The sequence below is a fragment of the Pogonomyrmex barbatus genome, unplaced genomic scaffold, assembly GCF_055798465.1.
Source record: "Pogonomyrmex barbatus isolate J1 unplaced genomic scaffold, ASM5579846v1 scaffold2, whole genome shotgun sequence".
Lineage (NCBI taxonomy): Eukaryota > Metazoa > Arthropoda > Insecta > Hymenoptera > Formicidae > Pogonomyrmex > Pogonomyrmex barbatus.
The window spans coordinates 13,952,770-13,972,789 of NW_028297116.1; the positions used below are offsets into that span (position 1 = coordinate 13,952,770).

The 20,020-nt window shown below is 37.1% G+C and overlaps 1 protein-coding gene across 2 annotated transcripts in view; it reads left to right on the forward strand.

Annotated features, from left to right (window-relative positions):
- Positions 1 to 20,020, forward strand: part of p130CAS (Serine_rich_CAS and FAT-like_CAS_C domain-containing protein p130CAS) — a 63,733-nt gene that overhangs the window by 39,057 nt on the left and 4,656 nt on the right. For both annotated transcript variants that reach the window (XM_011644145.2, XM_011644146.2), the window contains exons 3-8: positions 2,019 to 2,168; positions 16,515 to 16,644; positions 17,275 to 17,581; positions 17,984 to 18,330; positions 18,547 to 18,839; positions 19,400 to 19,756. In XM_011644145.2, coding sequence (XP_011642447.2) covers positions 2,019 to 2,168; positions 16,515 to 16,644; positions 17,275 to 17,581; positions 17,984 to 18,330; positions 18,547 to 18,839; positions 19,400 to 19,756 — 1,584 coding nt within the window. The remainder of the gene's footprint in view (positions 1 to 2,018; positions 2,169 to 16,514; positions 16,645 to 17,274; positions 17,582 to 17,983; positions 18,331 to 18,546; positions 18,840 to 19,399; positions 19,757 to 20,020) is intronic.

The window sequence follows — 20,020 nt, forward strand, 5'->3', positions numbered from 1 at the left end:
CAATTTGCAATAAGAAAGACGATTATTTTTGAAGCTACGCAGTAAAAACCATTTTGTATTTGTGTCAAAATCGGTCCTTATTAAAATTTTTGTGTTAAATAATCTACATATTTATATGTAAATTTAACACATGTCTACTATGTTAACTGACCTTAACAAATATAAAATGTAAAATTATTAAAATGATTTAAGAAATGTGTTAAAATAATACAATTCGTACGTATTTATTCAATATGTTAAAATTTACACAAGAAAAAAATGTTGGTTTTACTCTATAACAGGAGTGGGGATGACTTGTTATTATTTTTTGTGTGGTTCTCGATGCAATCTCGAATTTTGACGCGTCTCGATATGTTATTTTATCATAAAAATTATGTTAATTGTAACACATAATTAACTTCAAATTAAGATCAAGAGTACATTTCCTTTTTGTTGAAATATTAACATAAGTGTCGGTGTTACTATTTAACACATCCGTATTATGTTAAATTAACACAAAATTTTGTGTGGACCGTTTGGGACATGCGATTTATGTTAAATTCAACGCATTTTTTCCAATAGTGTATTCTAAAATAGTGAATTAACATTGAATACAAATTAATTTTACTTTTAAGCTAATCAACTGATTTGTATCATGGTTAATGGTTTTGAAATTATTGTGAGGTCGTCTTCTTATAGGATACAGTGAGCCTCGAAGTACATGACCTCGGGCAACTTGATCTTGGTACATCTTATCGAGTTGCTTTTCCCGAAGTGACTTTTGTCCGCCGAAACACTCACCTCATCGCCATTGCCATCACCGACACGTGTCCGTTTGAACACATGTGAGCAACGGTAATTGAGAGTAAAGGCGATGTGGCGTGGGTGGAGGATGATTGAATGATATGGTCTCCTGATCTTTATTGGAAACTGGGAACTTCTGACGTCGTCAGAATAGTCCATTTCTATAGGCATCGATTGAACCAACACAGTTTAATAGATGTACGACAGATATTTATTGGCGGATTGGAATTCTTATTGGTTTTTCTTTAGCGTGAATTTGTCATTTGTCAGAAGCTTAATTAATTTGATTTTTATTAACCTCACTTGTGTTATCGATTCTCTCTTCGATCGTATTTGAAGGAAAAACTAATGAAGGCTATCGGTACTTAATTATCGAAAAAAAAATCGATGAAAATTACAACTTGCTGATTTTTGAAATCAGAAATAGGCGACATTAAACTCGATATATTAAGACTTTTTTATATATTTTTCACATTTTTCTCTTTATGCGTATTTTATAAAAAAAAATTGATACAAAATTTAAAATCTCGACAATTATTAATGTCGTCAGTCTTACTAATGTTACTATATTTAAATCCGAGATTTTGATGGTTAGTGTCATTTCACGAAAAAGAGTATAATAAAAGAGTATAAGAAATAAAGAGTAAGAAATAAAGAGTAGAGTAAGAATCATATCTCTCGAGATTTATGAGCTACAACTTCGTAGCTTTCGTGGTAAATGAATGAGTTACGCGGCATGCATCACTCGGTGGCGACGCTCGTTTCTCGAGGCACGACGCAACAGACGGTATAACGTTTATTTTCGTCTCAATCTCAAACAAAGTTACACAGACTCGCAACATATTCAGACATCTAATTGGGGCCTTTCCTCGCTCGAGGGTCCTTCCCACGTGCGAGTGGAACAAAAAGCTTCTTTAGGGAGGATGAATAGACAGATGTGAAAATTAAAAATAAATAAATAAAAATGCAGACGGTTAATGTAAATAATAATAAATTAAAATTTATGTGCCTGACGTTTAAGAAGTTTTTAAATTTAATAATAGAATTATCTATTATTAAAGAATAAAATTATCTATTTATTTACTTTACGTTAAGAGATTTTCAGCTGTGAAAAGAGAAAGAGGAAGAAAGCACATTGAATTTTATTCAAGATATACAGAACATGCGCGATTAAAAATTTATTCGTCGGAGTCGAACTGTTGTTACGTTTTGTATTTTTTTTTTTTTTGCCCTAGGGCATCTGTCCAGGAAATCGATTGAGGCTTCTGGTTGGCCAATACGATACGGGGGGTTGTTTGGTTGGCAGCAGGGCCGACCTAACCATTTCAGAGGACGGCATACAGAGACACGGGAAAAGGCGTAGCTGGCACGTACAGCCCAACAGGGTAAGTTATTTGAAATTATTTCTCAAATTATGCATACTTTGAATATACATATGAGTATCGCACTTACACTCCTATTTTTCCATTTTTCAATTACAAACGGAAGTAGATTGTTCTGTGTAATAATGTTTCGTTAGTATTATTCGTATTATTAGTATTGGTATTATATAGTTATTTGTGTGTGAGTTGACATTACGGATTCATATGTTTGTCAATCATCAAAATGTAATGTATACTTATTAAGAATATTTTTAGAAGATTGTTAAATATCATATTCATTCTATTCATCTACGAATTTTCTAATTATATTTAATGGCGAGTTTTCTACGTCCGTGAAAGTAATTCCGAGATCGAAGATTTCACTCTTGGTCATGCATGATTACGTACTATTATAATGATTTTGCCGTGGCTTGTATTTGAATGATATTTTATTGGCCTGACTGCGACAGCTGGCTTCTCGAATTAATATAGCTGCGTTGTGAAAAGGCATACGAGAGCAACGGGGCTCCCTATCGATTGATCGTTTGTAAACGCAACTACGAACAGGGTTTCCCAAACATGAGATATCTGATCAGTTCATTAGATTTATATATTCCTTTGAAGAATCCTGATCAAGATCCTTGATATAAGAAAGTACAATTTTACATATCTATTACTATTTATTAATACCAACAATACTTTATTTTGCTAGTAATTTTTCCAATCTACTTTAAATTGTCACGACAAATGTATCTAGATATTAAATGCATACAAATTTATGAACCGTGTGATGAAATAAGCTCTCTGATAATTATTTTTCATATTTGAAAGTCAATTTGAAAGTCTAGTTACATAGTAGACAATAAAAAGAATAAAAAATAGAAATATTTTAAAATAGTGGCCTATTAATCTAGAAATATTTCTTTCAAATAATCGAGAATTTATTTATTTGAAAAATAATCTTATGATCTTATTTTATTTCAACATTGTATAAATTTTATTCAATGTCAAAACTTTGATGTGACGCTTGTTGGTCCACGAAAAATCGAAAATATCTGAGTTATTTCTCTCGTATTTTTTACACAATGTGTCTGCGCCTCGGTTTTTCGCAAATGTGTCGGTCAATTCTTTACCGGAGTGTCGGAGAGCTAATAAAAACACGGATATTCGTGTTATTTTCCTGATTTTTCTGTCCGAACAATTATATCGCATCGCTGGTCACGGATTGGGAGACTCTGCGCCACGGAATTGACAATGGCGCTCGGGCGACAGTTCATTGTGCTCGTCGTGGGGGCCGACCTTTTACGCCCCCACATTCGCTGAAACGGGATCTGTCAAAATCAGCTGACTGCCACTTGGTTTGTTCGGCTCTTCTGGATAGCCGTCGTCGCAACCGTCGTCGTCGCCGCGTATCTGGTTCTGTCGCGATTTAACATCTGCCACTGACATCAATTCGATTAAATGAATAGGACAGCACGGTCGATTAGGCTGTTGAGTTTGTACAGCCTGGTGAAGCGAAAAGTAATTGCCTTTGTATAAAAATATCGCTAATTATTTCGAAATTGATATAATACGAAGAAAATAAAACAATCCTGATTGCCGTAATAATATTATTTTACGATAAAGCGATTGTGCTAAAAAATATGATTCTACAAAATTGTTAAAAAATTGAGAATTGAAGGAACAGTTTTATTTCTCGCTTTGTAAATTTGTTTTTCAATCATAACAGACTATTTATTGTTTATTTCGTTCTCAAGTTAATTTATATACACATTCACGCAAAATTTTACTTATTTCAATTTAATTTACTTATTTATTTTACTTATTTCAATATAATTTCAATTTAATTTTAAATTCTGCGTTTATTTTCAGATCTTTATTCGTATATAATTTTGTTACGTACAAGCTGCATAATTATTATTATTATTCAACATTTGCACTGAAATTTTCCAACGCATCTGTCTCGAGCCATTTCTGGATACTTCGGAGACTCGGCCTGGTCTTTCGCGAACAATGTGTATTTCGGGGTACCAGAGCACGTCGAAGATGGTCGGCTTCTTGTTGGTGCTGGCAGTTTCTCGAGCTCTTCTTGTTTCCTGGCTGGTCTGCGAGGACTTTTTGCTCCGCGCGAGCTTCACGGGCGAGCATCCGGACACATCTCTGTCGCCTTGTTGTCTCATCACGGTGCACGCATGTGCATTTTCGCGATAGAAATACGACGCTGTCGTCGTCGTTGTCGTCGCAGGGTCAACGTAACGCGAATGAGCTTTCCTGGATCGTTCACATCGTGCGGGTGACTGCACTGGAACGCAAGTGTTTGATACGAGAGATTCAGGTTTGGTTGTGCCCATAGTTGGGCTTACACTGGGTTCCAACTGGACTTTCTTTCGTTCCCTGTTCTTTCTTTTCCTCACCTGCATTTTTTCTCGATATATACTTTTTTTTAATAATGAGATATCATATGACTGTGAACTTTAAGTTAAAAGTTGATACATAAAACAAAAAGTAAGCACATAAATCAACGCGATATATGATCTCACGCAAATAGCGAAAGGATAATTTATCGTATACCATGTCACATCAAGAGACATCGGGCTAACAACTTGTCCAACTTCAATCGAAACGCATATCAAATTTTCTGCAATTTAAGTAAAAACACACATTTCAGGCGGAGAAAAATATATCGCATTCTCGCAGTTTACGACAGAATGATTTCAGGAAATTTTCTCGAACAATCGATACGCGATGGGTTTTCGAATATCCGAAGCGTCTCACGGGAGTTGCGGCAGGTATTACCAGCCCCATCTCCCCCCCCCCTCCCTCCCCCGTACGAGACCACCCCAATCGCAACATCCTCTCATCCATCCTTTTTATCCACCGCGCGGTAACATACCGTCGCATCGCATCCAGTGAGTGATTTACAGGCAGCCCATTCTGCGGGATGCCCTACAAGGGGCTAACCTTTTCTGATGCGAAAGTCCGTGATGTCCTTATACGTCCGCTGGTTTCAGACAATGTCCACTTTCCGAGTGCTGCCGCTGCTCCTCTGTTTCTCTTCCACCTCCTCCGCCGCCTTCTTTGCAACACGAGTGCGTGTGGGAACACACCCGCGCGCACGCAGTGGGGTCCCTTGAAGTCATCTCGATGGAATGTCTAGGGCGGTTAGACTCAAAGAAAAGCGGAACGCGTTTCATCCTGCGTCTGTGTACGTCCACGGGTTCTCTTCCTCGGTCGCGTACCCTCGCGTACCCTCCTCTTCCGTCCTCGCTGACTACTCTCGCCTTCCGAGAATAGCTTGGTGGAGCACGTTTTTTTTTACATACAGGGATCCGCGAGATTGCAGCTATCCGAAGTCGACGTTACACGAAACAGCTATAAATCGATAATAAAAAATAATTGCACTCCAATAATGGAGAAAGCGGATTAAAAATAAAAAAAGAGAGAACGCAATTTGAAAAATGGTACACATTACGTCTATCCGTTTTTCTCCTGACCATTTTTGGATATATATATTTTTTTTTTATAATTCTTTTAATAAATTTTGGATATATGTATCAAAATTTACAAAATGCATTGTGCCAAAGTTAATTGAAAGATAAAAACGAAATTTAATTTAGATAGAACCATTTTGCTGAATATTTCTAGAATTTATTTCATTTTTATAGAATCGTTATCCGTATTTCACGTGTCTTAAAAGTCACTCTTGTTGAAATATATATAATTTACATACTTTTTTTGCATTTCGCCACATATTTTATTTAAATATTATTCTATGCATAGAGAATGATGAATATAATTGTTTCTCTATTGCATTGATAAGTTGGTTGTCTTCTGCATAACTACATTTAATTTATACCGAGGAATTTGCATTGCTAATCGTTTATGAAAACGAGACATTTCGCGGTGACATCTCAGTGACTGTAGTCGCCGTCTGTATGAGGCGAGTATTTAAATTCGTAGAGACACACAAGAGGAGAAACACGAGCGCGTACGACGTAGGCGAAAGGAGCTTCGTCCACCGGTGATGTTAACTAGAATAACCAGATTGCGTGGCACGTTCGACTACCTCGGTTTGCAACAGCCAGTGACGTACGCGATACGAGTCTGCGAATAATAATTCAATGCGACAAGTGCAAACTCGTTTCCGCGTGGGCGGCGCACGCAGGCGGCAATTTGGAAATTCTTCATCTTACGACAATTTCAATTAAATATCTTTTGCGAGCATAACACGTAAAAAAAAAAAAAAAAAAAAAATTATAGAAATCTAATGAAGAAGGACTTATTCAACAAAGAAACGCTGCGAAAGCGTTTTGAAAGCGTGTGAAAGTGGAATAAAATTAAAAGAGCGATCGCTCGAATTAGCGATATTGATTTTCCAATTTTCACCCTATCGAAACGAAATCGAGGGGATTTGGAAGAGCACGCTAGTTTGCCATTGAGATCGTGGAGGGTACTTCTCTGCACAGGGCGCGCTGGAACTACGGCGTTCGTTCCGCGGCAGCTGTCTACCTCCGGGACATTCTTCTCATATCTCTCGCTTCAAGAGCGCAAATGGTGGCGCGATAACGATATAGCGCGGGGGAAACAGAAATGATCTCCGCCCGGGGCGCGAATGCTTCTCGAGGCCGCCATTGGCGACGGCGAGTAGGCAAACCGCACCGGCGTTGCACCGGCTGAAAATGGAAAAGGAAAAAGGAGGAGAAGGAGGAGGAGGAGGAGGGGGAGATGGAGGTGGCAGGATAGCGGGAACGGTAGACAGGCCTGCTCGACGGATACCGAGGAAGACATACTCGCCTGAGACGGGAGTTGTCCGTACGTGGGCTGTCCGAGCTTGTCTTTAACGGCCGTTATCAATGAACTGTGAAACTCGCGTGGGATTATCCACTCGTTCTTGGCGCTTGGCAAATTTCTGATCGACTGGTCCGGTATCATTTTTACAACATCCGCTGTGAATTAAGGTTGTTTTTGTTTATTGCGCCGATTTCTGTGCAGCTCCATTGCACACATTTGTAAAACACTGCCGTCCTCGATCGCTGTTGATTACTCTACCTGAGGTAACACTTTGTAAGCAATCTAAATTGGACTATGGCCATCAAAATGAAACATCAATTGACTTAAAATTGCACACATTAGTGTATAATTACAATTTTTAAATAAATGAAGAATAAATAAACCGCAAAATTTCACTCCGATTCTCACTCGAGAAATTCTAGCAGAAATATTCTTGAAGGGAAACACTGCTTTAGACTGCAAAAACCGAACTTCAGGAAAATCCGCCCTATTTCGTAGGTGGCTGGATTCCAGGGAATCACGTCGAAGTCATGTGTCGCCTCTTCATTGCGCTTATGAGGCAGCAAAAGTTGTTCACTCCTTTTAACTTTTTTATCCCATATTTCTGAAAACGATCACGTGTAGATAAAGTTGTGCGATACCAAAAGAACTATATTCAAAGAAATTCTCTCTTGAAATTTTTCCGAGAAAAAGTTCTTGAAAAGAAACACCATAAGCACTCTTTAGACTTGCCTTTCGAACGATTGCCTTCTCGCTCCCTTTTGTAACAGCTACCACGGGAAACGTTAAAGTCACGCCTCAGCTCTTTATCACATCATGACACGCTTAATTTGTTCTTTCTCATTAACTTTTTTATCTGGCACTCTTTAAAACGATCACGTGGACAAGCTATTTCACTCGATAGCTGTATTTTTTAAAAGAACAAAAAGATTCGTGTGGCGCTGCTAAAAATAAACTGCATTTATTTCATTTACTTGGGTCATTGATTAATTAGAGCAGCTGCTGCTTATCTGAGACAAGAAAGAAACTTTGAAGGACAAAAAACCGATCAAAAACATAAATGGAAATTCACATAAATACGAAGCAACTGCTTAATCGGGTCAAAGCATTCCAGTTCTGATGCCCGAAGTAATTGAAAATTATAATATATTTTATGAATAAATATGTTTTTATGTGATGTGATATATCAAAATCGATCGATTAATTTAATTTACTAGTACAAAAGTTCACAGAAAATATCGCGAGTACACTCGTTCATGAAAAGAAATGATTTTGCTGAAATATTTAAAAAATTTGGCCAAATATTAACTTAAAAATAAAAAAAAATAGAACTCAATTTAAATTTATTATGTACGCTTAAGAGCATAGTGATAATACTGCAAACATTTTTTATATTCTAGCAACCAATTTGAATATCCCACATAATTATTACTATTTTAATAATTTTAATAATCCAAGATTATTGTTTTGAGATCTGTATCTAATTTTTAAGATACTTTAGCAAAATCGTTCTGTTAGATTAGAAAAAATTGTCTTCTGGAAAGGAAAGCTTCTTGCTGTATGTAGTGAGACAAACTTCTTCTCTCTTGTATCGCAAGAGTTTTCGTGCTGAAAACATATCGAAGTCAGCTCTCGTCGTTTCATTCGTGTCGAACCTGCTGGTTCTCGCCGTTCGTTTTCAGCTTTCCGAAGGAAAGGGCTTTCCCCCGATTGCAAACAGTCTCGCTTTTCCTGCTCCCCGCCTCCGGTCAGATTTCCGCTCGCCGCACAATTTCCCCGTCTGATCTTAATTTCCCTCTCACCCACAGGCTAGTTCGTTTCCGTCGACACGTGACCGGAGGCCGCTCGAGAGATCGTCGTTGCATGTCGTGTTCTCGCGTGATCTCACCTTCCGTTTACCAGGAAAAGCCTATTTACACGAATCATTAGGAGATCCTCCGTCGTTAAACCGACGAAGTGACTTTTTTGTATCCTCCCACTCGGCTCGACGATTATTCACGCTACTAGCGACAATTTTGTGACGAGTGATGAACCAATAATGAAATAAGAAGGATCTATAAAAGTTTATACTTTTTTATAAAAAAATATAGATATATCTTTTCTTACATTTACATACCTTGTAAAAAAAGAGAATGCATATCGTCTTTGACATATTTCTTTTTTACAAGAATAATTCCTTACACTCTTTATTTTTTTTATTATATATAATGTAATAATATCAATTATATTAATAATTTTATTAATATTTCTATATCTTATTTTTTTTTTTCTTAATATTTACAGTGTCTCATATCCTCTTTTCGCCACGACACGCAAATCGCTCGTCGCGACAGGAATATCTCGAAGCTATCTAGATTCGAAACGAAACCGATGCCCCGATGCTGCGACGCAGAATCATTTCGCGAATTTATAACGCGAGATGAAACGAGAAATCCAATTTCACTTCGTGGTACGCTCATCTCGGAGTAACTAACGTAAATCGCTTCCAGAACGCTTTCGAGTGACTCTGGGTGATCGAAGCGGAAAGCCGCGACTCGTCAGAAGCCACGACGGTAGCCGCTTCTTCTTGATCGTCGAGAGACCATCCCAGCCGTTTATTAAAGGGACAATAAGTGATGTTATCTCGCGTAATGAACCGGTGCGCGCGCGCGCGCGCGCGCACACACACACACACACACACACACACACACACACACACACACACACACATATCACACACGCGCGCACGCGTGCGCACACATAGATACGCGCTATCACTCGGATCGTAAAAGATCCTATTATCATGCGCGATTTATTATCTATCTCTCTCGGATGTTCATCGAGAGTTTATCCGATTAAACGGATATATTATTGATATACCTATTTATCGGTACTTTCGCGCGTAAAATCAACGAACTGTAAAATGATGGTATTAATCTCACACGGTACATTTGAGACCTAGAGAGGAAATAACACATATTTTTTGATTCATCAGAAAGAAACAATGCATTTTTTTATACATGTAATTACACATAAATGCATAAATGATGAAATGATCCTTTTTATTGAGATATTCGTGATATTCCATCTTAAGATTGTTTGTATCCTTTACCTGGTTACATAATCTCGAATATAATAATTTTACATTTACCTTTTCTTCTCTTGTCTATAAAAAAAAAATTATATAAAAATAATTATCCAATAATAATCCAAACGGAAGAGAAAGTTTTAAAATATATATTAAAAGTTTGTTTTAAAATTCGTTTTTTATGTACTCTTTATATAAAGAAATTTGCAAGTGTGCGTGTGATAGTCAAATGTATGTTTAAATGACGAGTAAAGTTAATCGAGGTTGACAAAGTCGATCATTAATGCATATTTTACAATCTCTGCTTTCACGCATATAAACGGCCCTCTTCCTTTCGTATCTTATTATGCTTCTGCACGTTTTCCGGACGAGGGTGCATCCGAAGTTTCGCGAATTCCATGGGAGAACTTCATGAAGTGCAAGTCTAACGCGATTACAACTTCAACGGCGCTCAACATACCGGAATTCTGTGCGGTTGTCTGCTACATGTGAATTTATTAGCTAATGTAAATACGATCGTACGGCGAAACTCATCGCTACACGATGGGTCGGTGGTGATGTTTCGGGAACGGGAATTTATGCGCGAAGCGCAAGTTCGCGGATACGTTATTTAGACGTTGGCACGAAACGCGAATGGACATCAAAGGGATACTTGGTAATACAATGTGGTCACACTTTTTTTTTCAGAGATTTCCGAAAAACTCTGGATAATTCAAGATGAATTCTTTTGCGGGAGATAAAGCAGATTCTTTTGCGGATCTGTACTATTTCAAACATCGCGCTTATATAAAATTGATATTTTTATTCACATTCACTCAACTTCAGCCTTGGAAAATCAGATCGAGATATATCGCAGACTTTTTACGCGAGCATTTATAATGGCACCTTTTGTGAAATGTATGCATAAGTCACTCTCTAGGTGTGCCTAAAAATTCTTATCGCGGCCTGAGACAGACCGAGAATCCTGCTTCTACAGGAGGTGGAGAGCCTCCTTCCGTGTTTCCATGGAAACCGACTTTCTATCCCCCAGCCTTCTATTCCTCCTTCCTTTCTCTTCTATTTCTCCCTTTCTCTCATTCTCTTTTCATCCCTGTCAGGAGCGGGACAATAATTAATGAAGGTGTAATTAATAATTGTCGATTTTTGCAACAATATTGCATAAATTTAATAAACAAACGACTAAAAAAAATGTGATAAAAGTAATCTATTATAAATTTGAATTTATACTTTATCGTTAAATATATATTTATAATAAACATTGATTTTTATGACATTTGATATAAATTTATTAATTTTTATTCGTATAAGTGGTCACACGCGTTTGTATATTTTTTTTACTAATTATCTGTGTTTTTTAAAATTAAAATGTCTAATTCTTGAAAAATTATTAACTTCCGGCTCGATGAAGTCATTATCCGCCTCCATTGAATTTGTCGATAAGCGGATTAAATTTAAAGGCTCGCCCACGAGATTTTCCTAAAAAACCTATACACTTGTGTTTGTTTCAGATCAATGAAAATAATCTGAGAATTTTATCTTTTTAAATGTTTGTTTTACATAACATGATAAAAATTATTTTTGTAAATGATTTAAATTAGACGAGGACTTAAATACCCTCTTGCTTAGGGTCTCCAGAATTCTCAATTCGTCACTGTCTCTCGTGCTCCCTCTTCTTCTCTCCCTTCCTTTCTCTCACCCTCAGAGCGTAATACGCCTTTCACAGTTAGTGCCGCGACGCCCGGTATCGACCGAGGGTGTATATCCCCCCCCCATCTCTCTGAACTGTTCTCCACCCCATCCCGTTAGTTTCAGTGCACCCTTGCGCTGCACACGAGCGCTCTCAACCTTCCCCGCACTGCACCCCCTCTACTACGCGTCACTACGATAGTACTATTCGATTCATAATAACAAAGAACACGCGATAGCGTACTCGCGAGCAGCTTTAATTCAAGACGATGTAAATGGCGGTTCGATGGCCGCTCTGCTCTTTTGATGACACAATCTGTCGTTTTATTTTAAATTTTACATGTAAAATTTACATGTAAAATTTTAATTAAGTCATTAATTAATCACGCGGAATACAGCTTTGATTTTGTATAATTCAAAGAAAAAATAAAATAATTTAAGAATTTATTTATTTATTTTTTAACAGTTTTTTTTTATAGATTTTAGTTTTTACCAAATTATGTATATTTAAAAAGATTGTTCCATACATGTTTTAGTTTTATCTTACTAATATTATCTTATTAATAATCTTATAATGTCTTTCGATAAAAAGTTACTATCAATTTTATATTTATGTTTTTCATATTATACATATTTCATATTATTTCATATTACATCATACATATTTTATGGTGTTTAATTAAAATTGTGTACAGAATAATATTTTGTAACAGAAAAATATTTTGTACACAAATATTACAAAGAAAATTAATAAAATATATATAAATATATAAAATAAATTAAAAATAAAAGCAATATGAATATGAAAATCATTGCTTTTAATTATACCATCTGGAATTAATAATATCCAATTTTCAAAGGGTTTATTCAGTCTTCCGAAAAGAGCTACATATAATTAAACTTCCAAATATATATATTTTTATTTTTAATGTAATATATTTTAAATTTTTAAGAATTCCTTTTATAAGTCCACAAACGACTACAAATATATAGAAAATTGTTCTTGTTCAAAAAGTTGAAAACTTTTTCTCTTCGATGTACAGGGTGAGTTTATTACATTATTTTGAAGATTATCATTTGTCTCATTTGACCGATTAATCTCGGTAGTTCCATTTTACTCGAAAATGCTCGTAAATCGTGGCGGGTAATCTCAACTTTGTCGTCTAGAAGGCGAGCTATAATCAAGGGTGAATTATGGTATAATTAGCATATTTCCCGGTTCCGCGTAATGGGCATCTTCTCACGACGAGAAGTGTGCACTCGCAAGAAGGAATTCGAGTCGCAGATCGGGCAATTAGTGCAGAAAACTGCTCATTCGATGGAAAGGACTGTCCATTGGACTGCCTATATACCTGCAACTCTGAAATTTTTAATGAAGACTCGAAAACTTTATAGTCTTAGGGCCTGCGCACAATGAGAATATTAGGAAGAGAAATAAATTTTGAAAATGAAAATTCGAAATAAAAATTAAATACAACGCACAACGAATATAAATAAGTATAAAATATATAATCATATCTGAAAATTACTTGTACTGTGCGTTACATTTAATTTTTATTCTGAATTTTTATTTCTAAAATTTAATATTTATTCTTATTCCTAATATTTTCTTCGTTGTGCGCAGGGCCATACTATTCTCTTATATTTAATGAAAAAGCTATATCAGAATTTGCACAACTTGGAATAATCTTAAGTAATCTTCCAAAGTAAAAAGAAAAATTTAAATTTTTAATAAAATTTAATTAATATTCAGAAGTTATTTCAACCATATTGATTGTTCGAAGGAAATACAACAGGATATGTTTATATCATAAAGATTGTAATTCTCGTGAAGCTAATTGCAAATGAAGATAAAGTTACAGCAGATCTTTGCATAATTACTAAGAGGAGAAAGTTACTTCTTCTGTCGGCACAATATTTATAATATACAATAAGGATTAATCGGTACACTGTTTCTATAATTTTACGTAATTACGTCATTCGCTACACATTTATACTCAATCTTGCCGTCACGGTATTCGTGCGGCCAAGCACTCCGATAGTACCGAAACAAATCATCTCGGGTTTCTTGCAAGCGTACTCGAATCAAATGGAGTCGAAATGATTTATTGGAGGGGGTTGATTCGAAATCGTGGATGTGGCGTCGTATTATTCGGTGGGTGGGTTCTTGCAGTCTGCCCGATAAGAACTGACCCAGATTCGCGTTGTGTCTTCGACGATCCCGCGGACAGAGCGCATTCAGGCTCTTGCATGCGCGACTCCCTTCATCCTCCTGAATACGCGATAAGTTTCGCTGATCGAGAACTTTCGGTCGCGAGTAGAAGCTCGAGTTGTTCTACTTCAGTAACGCAAAACTGGCCATCGAGGATGAATTGCTGCCGGCCGAGCTTTACGACGATATCGTAGGCGAGGTTGCTCCGTTTTATGCGCAGGGCGTGTCCGACGTTTCTTCTATGCTCTCAGGCGTGTGTTACGATACATATATAATTTCTCTCTACGTACACTTTATAAAGCTTGTTTTAAAAATGTAACTGAGATTATTTTACGAAATGAGACAAAAATGCACAGTAGCAAAAAATACACAATAATTTTGTTGTAATAAGAGACATATTATTTTTTTGCCAGACTTAGTATTTATTCGTGCATATTTTAAAGTAAGAAATAATATTTTTAAGAAATAATATATTTAGAATTATAACTTATAAAGAATGTTTTATTTTTTATTCCAGTTTTTTAATTCCTTGTTTTTTTTTATAGTATGAGCAGTTTGTTATGAATTAACGTTACAGCACAGAAATATTTAGTTTAGTCTCTCTTTTCTATGGAAATAAAAAAAATTTATATTCTAATATCGAGAAGTAAAATTTTCAATTATTATTGTTCGAATACCGAGACGCGCAAGAAAAAAGGGAGTAGCAACAAAAGTATAGCGCCACGCAAGCGTAACGTTTAGCGTAACGCAAGGGTTGCAGGGCTTCTATTATTGCAAAGCAGCAGGCGATGAGCCGCCGAGATTACGCTCTCCTGAGGGATGTTCCATCCCGTTTTTCTCCTGTATTTACCCGCCGCATCGACTTCCACGCTTTCATGTTTTATCAGCGAAATTACATTTTCCCGACGGCTCGGTGCTCGAAACGTGCAAACTTGCATTGCTGTTACGTATTACGTCCAACCGATCGTTGGACGTTTAATTTGTGTGAAATTGTTAAAAAATATTACTTTAAAATATTACTTTAATTACTTTTTACGGATTATTTTAACAAGTTATCTTACCAAGAATGTTGATAGATAACAAAAATCTTATTTTTCAAATCAAACGCGTCTTATTTCAATAACAGTTTAACTTAAAAATGTAATTCTTTATAAAAACGCGGGGAAAAAGAGGATAATGTTCGATTAGACTCGCGAACGGTATCATATAATTCTTTCACGAAGAAATATCACGCCGTTTGTCGAGTTTTTATTTCGGTTATCGTACGTATTTCATACGATATCTCCTTGCGTAGAATAAATCATGAACGTGTTTTACGGGGTGTTTCCCCCCGAAAAAAACGGCGCTTCGACGATTTCACCGATAGGGAAATGGAAATTCCCCCTTTTTTTTCCCTCCCGAATCCTCCTCGTTTCTCGTAGGAAACTCAATTAGCGATCTCGTAGAATTAATCCGCAGCTGCGGCGGGCTGCACTCAAACGAGGTCCTCGAGGTCACATCGCGCAGAGTAGAAAGAGTAACGGAGCTGATTGGCGTTCGCACAAATAACTTCGTTACGAGTTTCCTCACGAGCGTGGTTCACGTAAATTTAGCTCCTGCGGCGTCTATCGAATCACCCCTCACTATTCTCTCTCTCTCTCTCTCTCTCTCTCTCTCTCTCTCTCTCTCTCTCTCTCTCTCTCTCTCTCTCTTTACTAAATTAATTATTGAAAAGTTTTCGGGAATGTTGACGCTGCCGCGATAACGTTTGCCTCTCTCGTATATGAAATTATAACGCTTAATTAAGCACAGATATGGATGTGTAATTGAAACGAAAAACGGCAGATAGCTTTAAAAATGAATTTGAACTTCTTTCTCTGTCATGCGGCAGCGTTTTGATAGAAGATTGCATATTAATTTATATTTTTATTAATAATATATTGGAAAAAATGATGCTAAAGTATATAAAAATTTAATCAGATTTTAACAGATTTTGTGGGACCATCAATGTACGCATCAATGTATTTACGCATAGTGATTATACTGCAAAAATACTTAATATTCTAAAAACAATCAATTTAAATATAATACTTTTAAATATAATACTTTTTATACAACTATTTTTATGATCTAATAAAATTATTTTCAGCTTTACATCTGATCAAGTTTTTAAATATACTTCAGCAAATTTTTTTTATATAAATATGTACAGATACATTTAGTATCTTGAAAAAAAATTATTAAATACTAGAAATACTAGAATACTAATTTATTTTATAATAAATCTTAATTATTCTTAATTATTATATATCTTAATTATAAATCTAAATTATTCAATTTTTTCAATTTATTGCGATTTCTTTAATTTATTATATTACATTTAATTTATTATATTAGTTGTTTAACAACCCTGGAAAATGATCTGAATATATATATGAGAATTTAGGCTTTTATGATTGGATTATTTTGATTAAAATTAGACTGGCAGTCAGTGATTAACCATTTATAGAGCGAGCGAAAATCACAACGAAAAATGCTCAACTGCGAACGAACGCAGGTGACAGAAACATAGAACACAGAACTCTAATAATTAATCTGGGTATAATTAATCGCTCCGCTGCTTTTGATTGCGCAGGTTGTGACGCCGCAAAAGTGTGGGGATGTCTACCTGTACGATCTCCCAGCAAGTCGCGGAAGTCCCGCGCCACCCTCCAGACACGATTCACCCCTCAACTCGACGAACAATGAACATTCGCACAATACGGGTACGTATTATTCGCAAACTAAACATTCCGCCTAAAACCGAATGGCGGCCGTGATAAAGCCGTTTGCTAAAGCTTATTCAGCAGCTGAGATGTTGATTAACCTTTATCGCACTGATAATTTTTAAAATAATAACCATTTTAATTTAATTTAATTTTTAAATAAATATCCAGAATATAAATTTACAGAATATACGGATATAAATTTTAATTTACAAATTTTTAGCAATTTTAAATATTAATCATTTCACGTTACATCATACCCTATTCCGTTTTGATCGTCAAAAGTGAATTAAATTTTTTATTTCAGCTTGTAAAAGACACTTTTTTGCAAAATATAATAGTTTTAAAAAGAAACATACGAAAGAAAGATATAGAATTGTAAATAAAATATAAGATTTATAAAAATATAAAAAATATAAGTACACATTTTAGAATAAAAATAATATAATATTTATTAGATAAAGATATATAGTAGGTAATATATACGTGGAATTCTAGAGAAGACTTTTAGAAACTCCACGTGGTGAAATATATCGCATTAGTCACGCTCAGAAGAAGTCAACTCGCGCGGTCGAGCTCAGTTGTTGATCTTGGGGATTTCTTGCTAAGAGGTAGCTCTCGCCTGTTTAGGACGATACACGAGCAACAACGTGCGGAGCTCCGTCGACAACGGGGGCGGCGATGTGAACGAGTGTTATGACGTACCGCCACGCGCGATCCCGGTGATCCCGTCGCCGGCGAGCAGCCCGAGCCCAGCCCCGTCGTGCTACGATATCCCAAGGCCGCCGACATCCTGCACGCCCAACTCAAATTGCTCTGGCGGCTCCGGTATTACGCCGCTAGATTGCTACGACGTGCCGCGACCCTTGCAGCCCCTCACACCCAGCAGCTCGGCCTCCAGCCTCACCAACGACGGCTCCCTCAGCGGATCGAACAGGTATGGAGGATTCCCTCGCATTTTCATTACGCGTTGCGTTATTCGGCCCCGGAGAGTTTCCCGGATGTGTACGCTGCGACAACGGCGTTATATCACGAGATCAGAGATCCGAGAATCTCAAAATTGTATGCGTCCGAGCGAAGCGAGAAGTTTCACGTGAGATATATAAATCAGAAGCTGAATAGAATTTCAAGAATACCGAAAGGGATGATTTAAAGGGCATTCGCGAGAGATGCGTTCGAAGTGGGTTCCAGGTGATCCAGGGAATTCCGAGACTGCGATCCCTCTTCCCGTTTGTAAATTTTGGCAGCGTTATCAGCAATAAATTTCCAGAGTTTCCGATTTCAAGTTTTGTTTCGCGTTTTTACTTGTCGCGTAAGACAACGATTTCTTTCATTCCAGATCGAGTTTGGCCGCTCCGGATTACGATGTACCCCGACCGCGTCTTCCAGCGTCCTCGTTGCCGTCCCGACACAACACCCCCGTACCGAAAACCCCGACACCGCCGCCACCCTCGCAACAGATTTATGATGTACCAGTCAGCAAGGAACTTCCACTGGAACTGGATTCCGCCCTGGAAGGTTTGCAAAGGCTGCAAAACGAGGCGTCCGTCGCGATAGCGAGGTTACTGGGCTTCGTGAGCCCCGGTTGGAGAACACCGCAACGACTGGACGCCATCCTTATGGACCTGAGGCTGGCCGCTCTCAGGCTCAGATCGTCTCTTCACGATCTAGCTGAATTTGCAGAAGGTGAAAAAAACACAGCTTGATCTAATAATACTCGACCCTCTCTCTTTATAAATAAACTTCACACACAACTTCATACACAATATAGAAGTTATCTTTCTTGTCTTCATAAAATTAAATATAATCGTTTCCTATCAACGTTCAAATTATCAAAAAAAATTTTACAATAAAAATATATGACGATAATAATATTCGTGTTCATTTTTATTCTACGTGAAGGTACATTGGGCAATGCGGGCAAAGCACCGGATAAGGGCTTAGCAACAAAATTACGGCCACTCGTGAAGGCACTTCGTGACTCCGACAAGCTCGTACAGGAAGCCGCCACCGAATTGGACACTATGGAATGGGACGCAAGTAAGCTCTGTCGTGGCGGTGGTGATACACCGACACCTACTAACGGACCCCCGTCTTCGCTTCTACCATCTGGACAGTCAGATCCCCTTGATCAGCTGATCGCGTGTGCTCGAGCACTCACGGAAGACGTTCGTCAGGTTGCTAGTTTCATTCAGGTAAGTATCTTTTGCAGTCGTAAGATTGAATATACTTGTCACGAATAATGACCTCCGATTTTAAAACGTTGCAATGAATTCAAGTCGAGTAACAATGTTAGTGAGAAAAAGAGTGAATTAATAGGTCAAAATGATGAATTAACATAAGTATAATAATCGACTTTTAAGTCTCTTTTCTTTTCTTTCTATCCATTTTTTAATCGATATAATATAATATTTTGCTGTGTGATTATATTCCGAGTGTAAAAAATAAAAATACATTTTTTTTAATTTAAGTAAGAAATTAATTTTTTTTTAGTTTCCTAATTCCTTTATAAAAATTAAAATTGACACGAAGAAATGTAGAAGAAAAGAAAACAGAAACAACATTTAGCATTTAGCATGTAAATCTAATTCTTGATCTCGAAAGCTAGAAATCAAAAAGCTTTAGAATTAATTATAAATTATTTTTAATTGTTTTAAAAATAAACTTTTATTTCTTTTCTGGAATATTGCCTCACGCAGCTGATGATGTTTAATGGAATGTCTCCGTTGCTGATAACGAGGCTCCTTATGCGCAGGGAAATTCCACGTTGCTTTTCAAGCGATCGTCGATCATCTCTACGGGCAGCAGCAACAATAGCGGTGCCGGGGAGGATTACGACTACGTGAATCTTGATTCGCGAGAGGTCGTAGCGAAGCAGCGAGAGGAACTGCGAACCTCGCTACCGCAGGAGCTGCGCAGCAATTACGATCTGCTGGTGTCCGAAGCGGACAATGCCGCGATTCAGATGCCACCCACGACACCGACGCCCATGGATCCCAACGACAAGCAATTGTTAGCCTTCTACGTTGCCCAGGTCATCACGCATGGCGCACACCTGACTCACGCCATCGACGCCTTTCTGCAGACGGTGGAACATAATCAACCACCCAAGGCGAGTTGAGCTGCAGCAGTTCTCGTATATTAATATCATCTGGCGTGTTTCTTCGCGTGACATACGTAGATATCGAGACGCTGATTATTCGCTAAGTTTCCTTTCCTCCTCGAAAGCTTATAACTCCGAAGGCTATTATTTGTTAAATAATACTAAAAATTATATATAAGTTAATGCAGTGAAGCGCTTATTAATTGATGAAATTGAAAAACGACTATTAATTATTATTGTTACCTTCAGCAACAAAAGTTAAAATTAGATCTA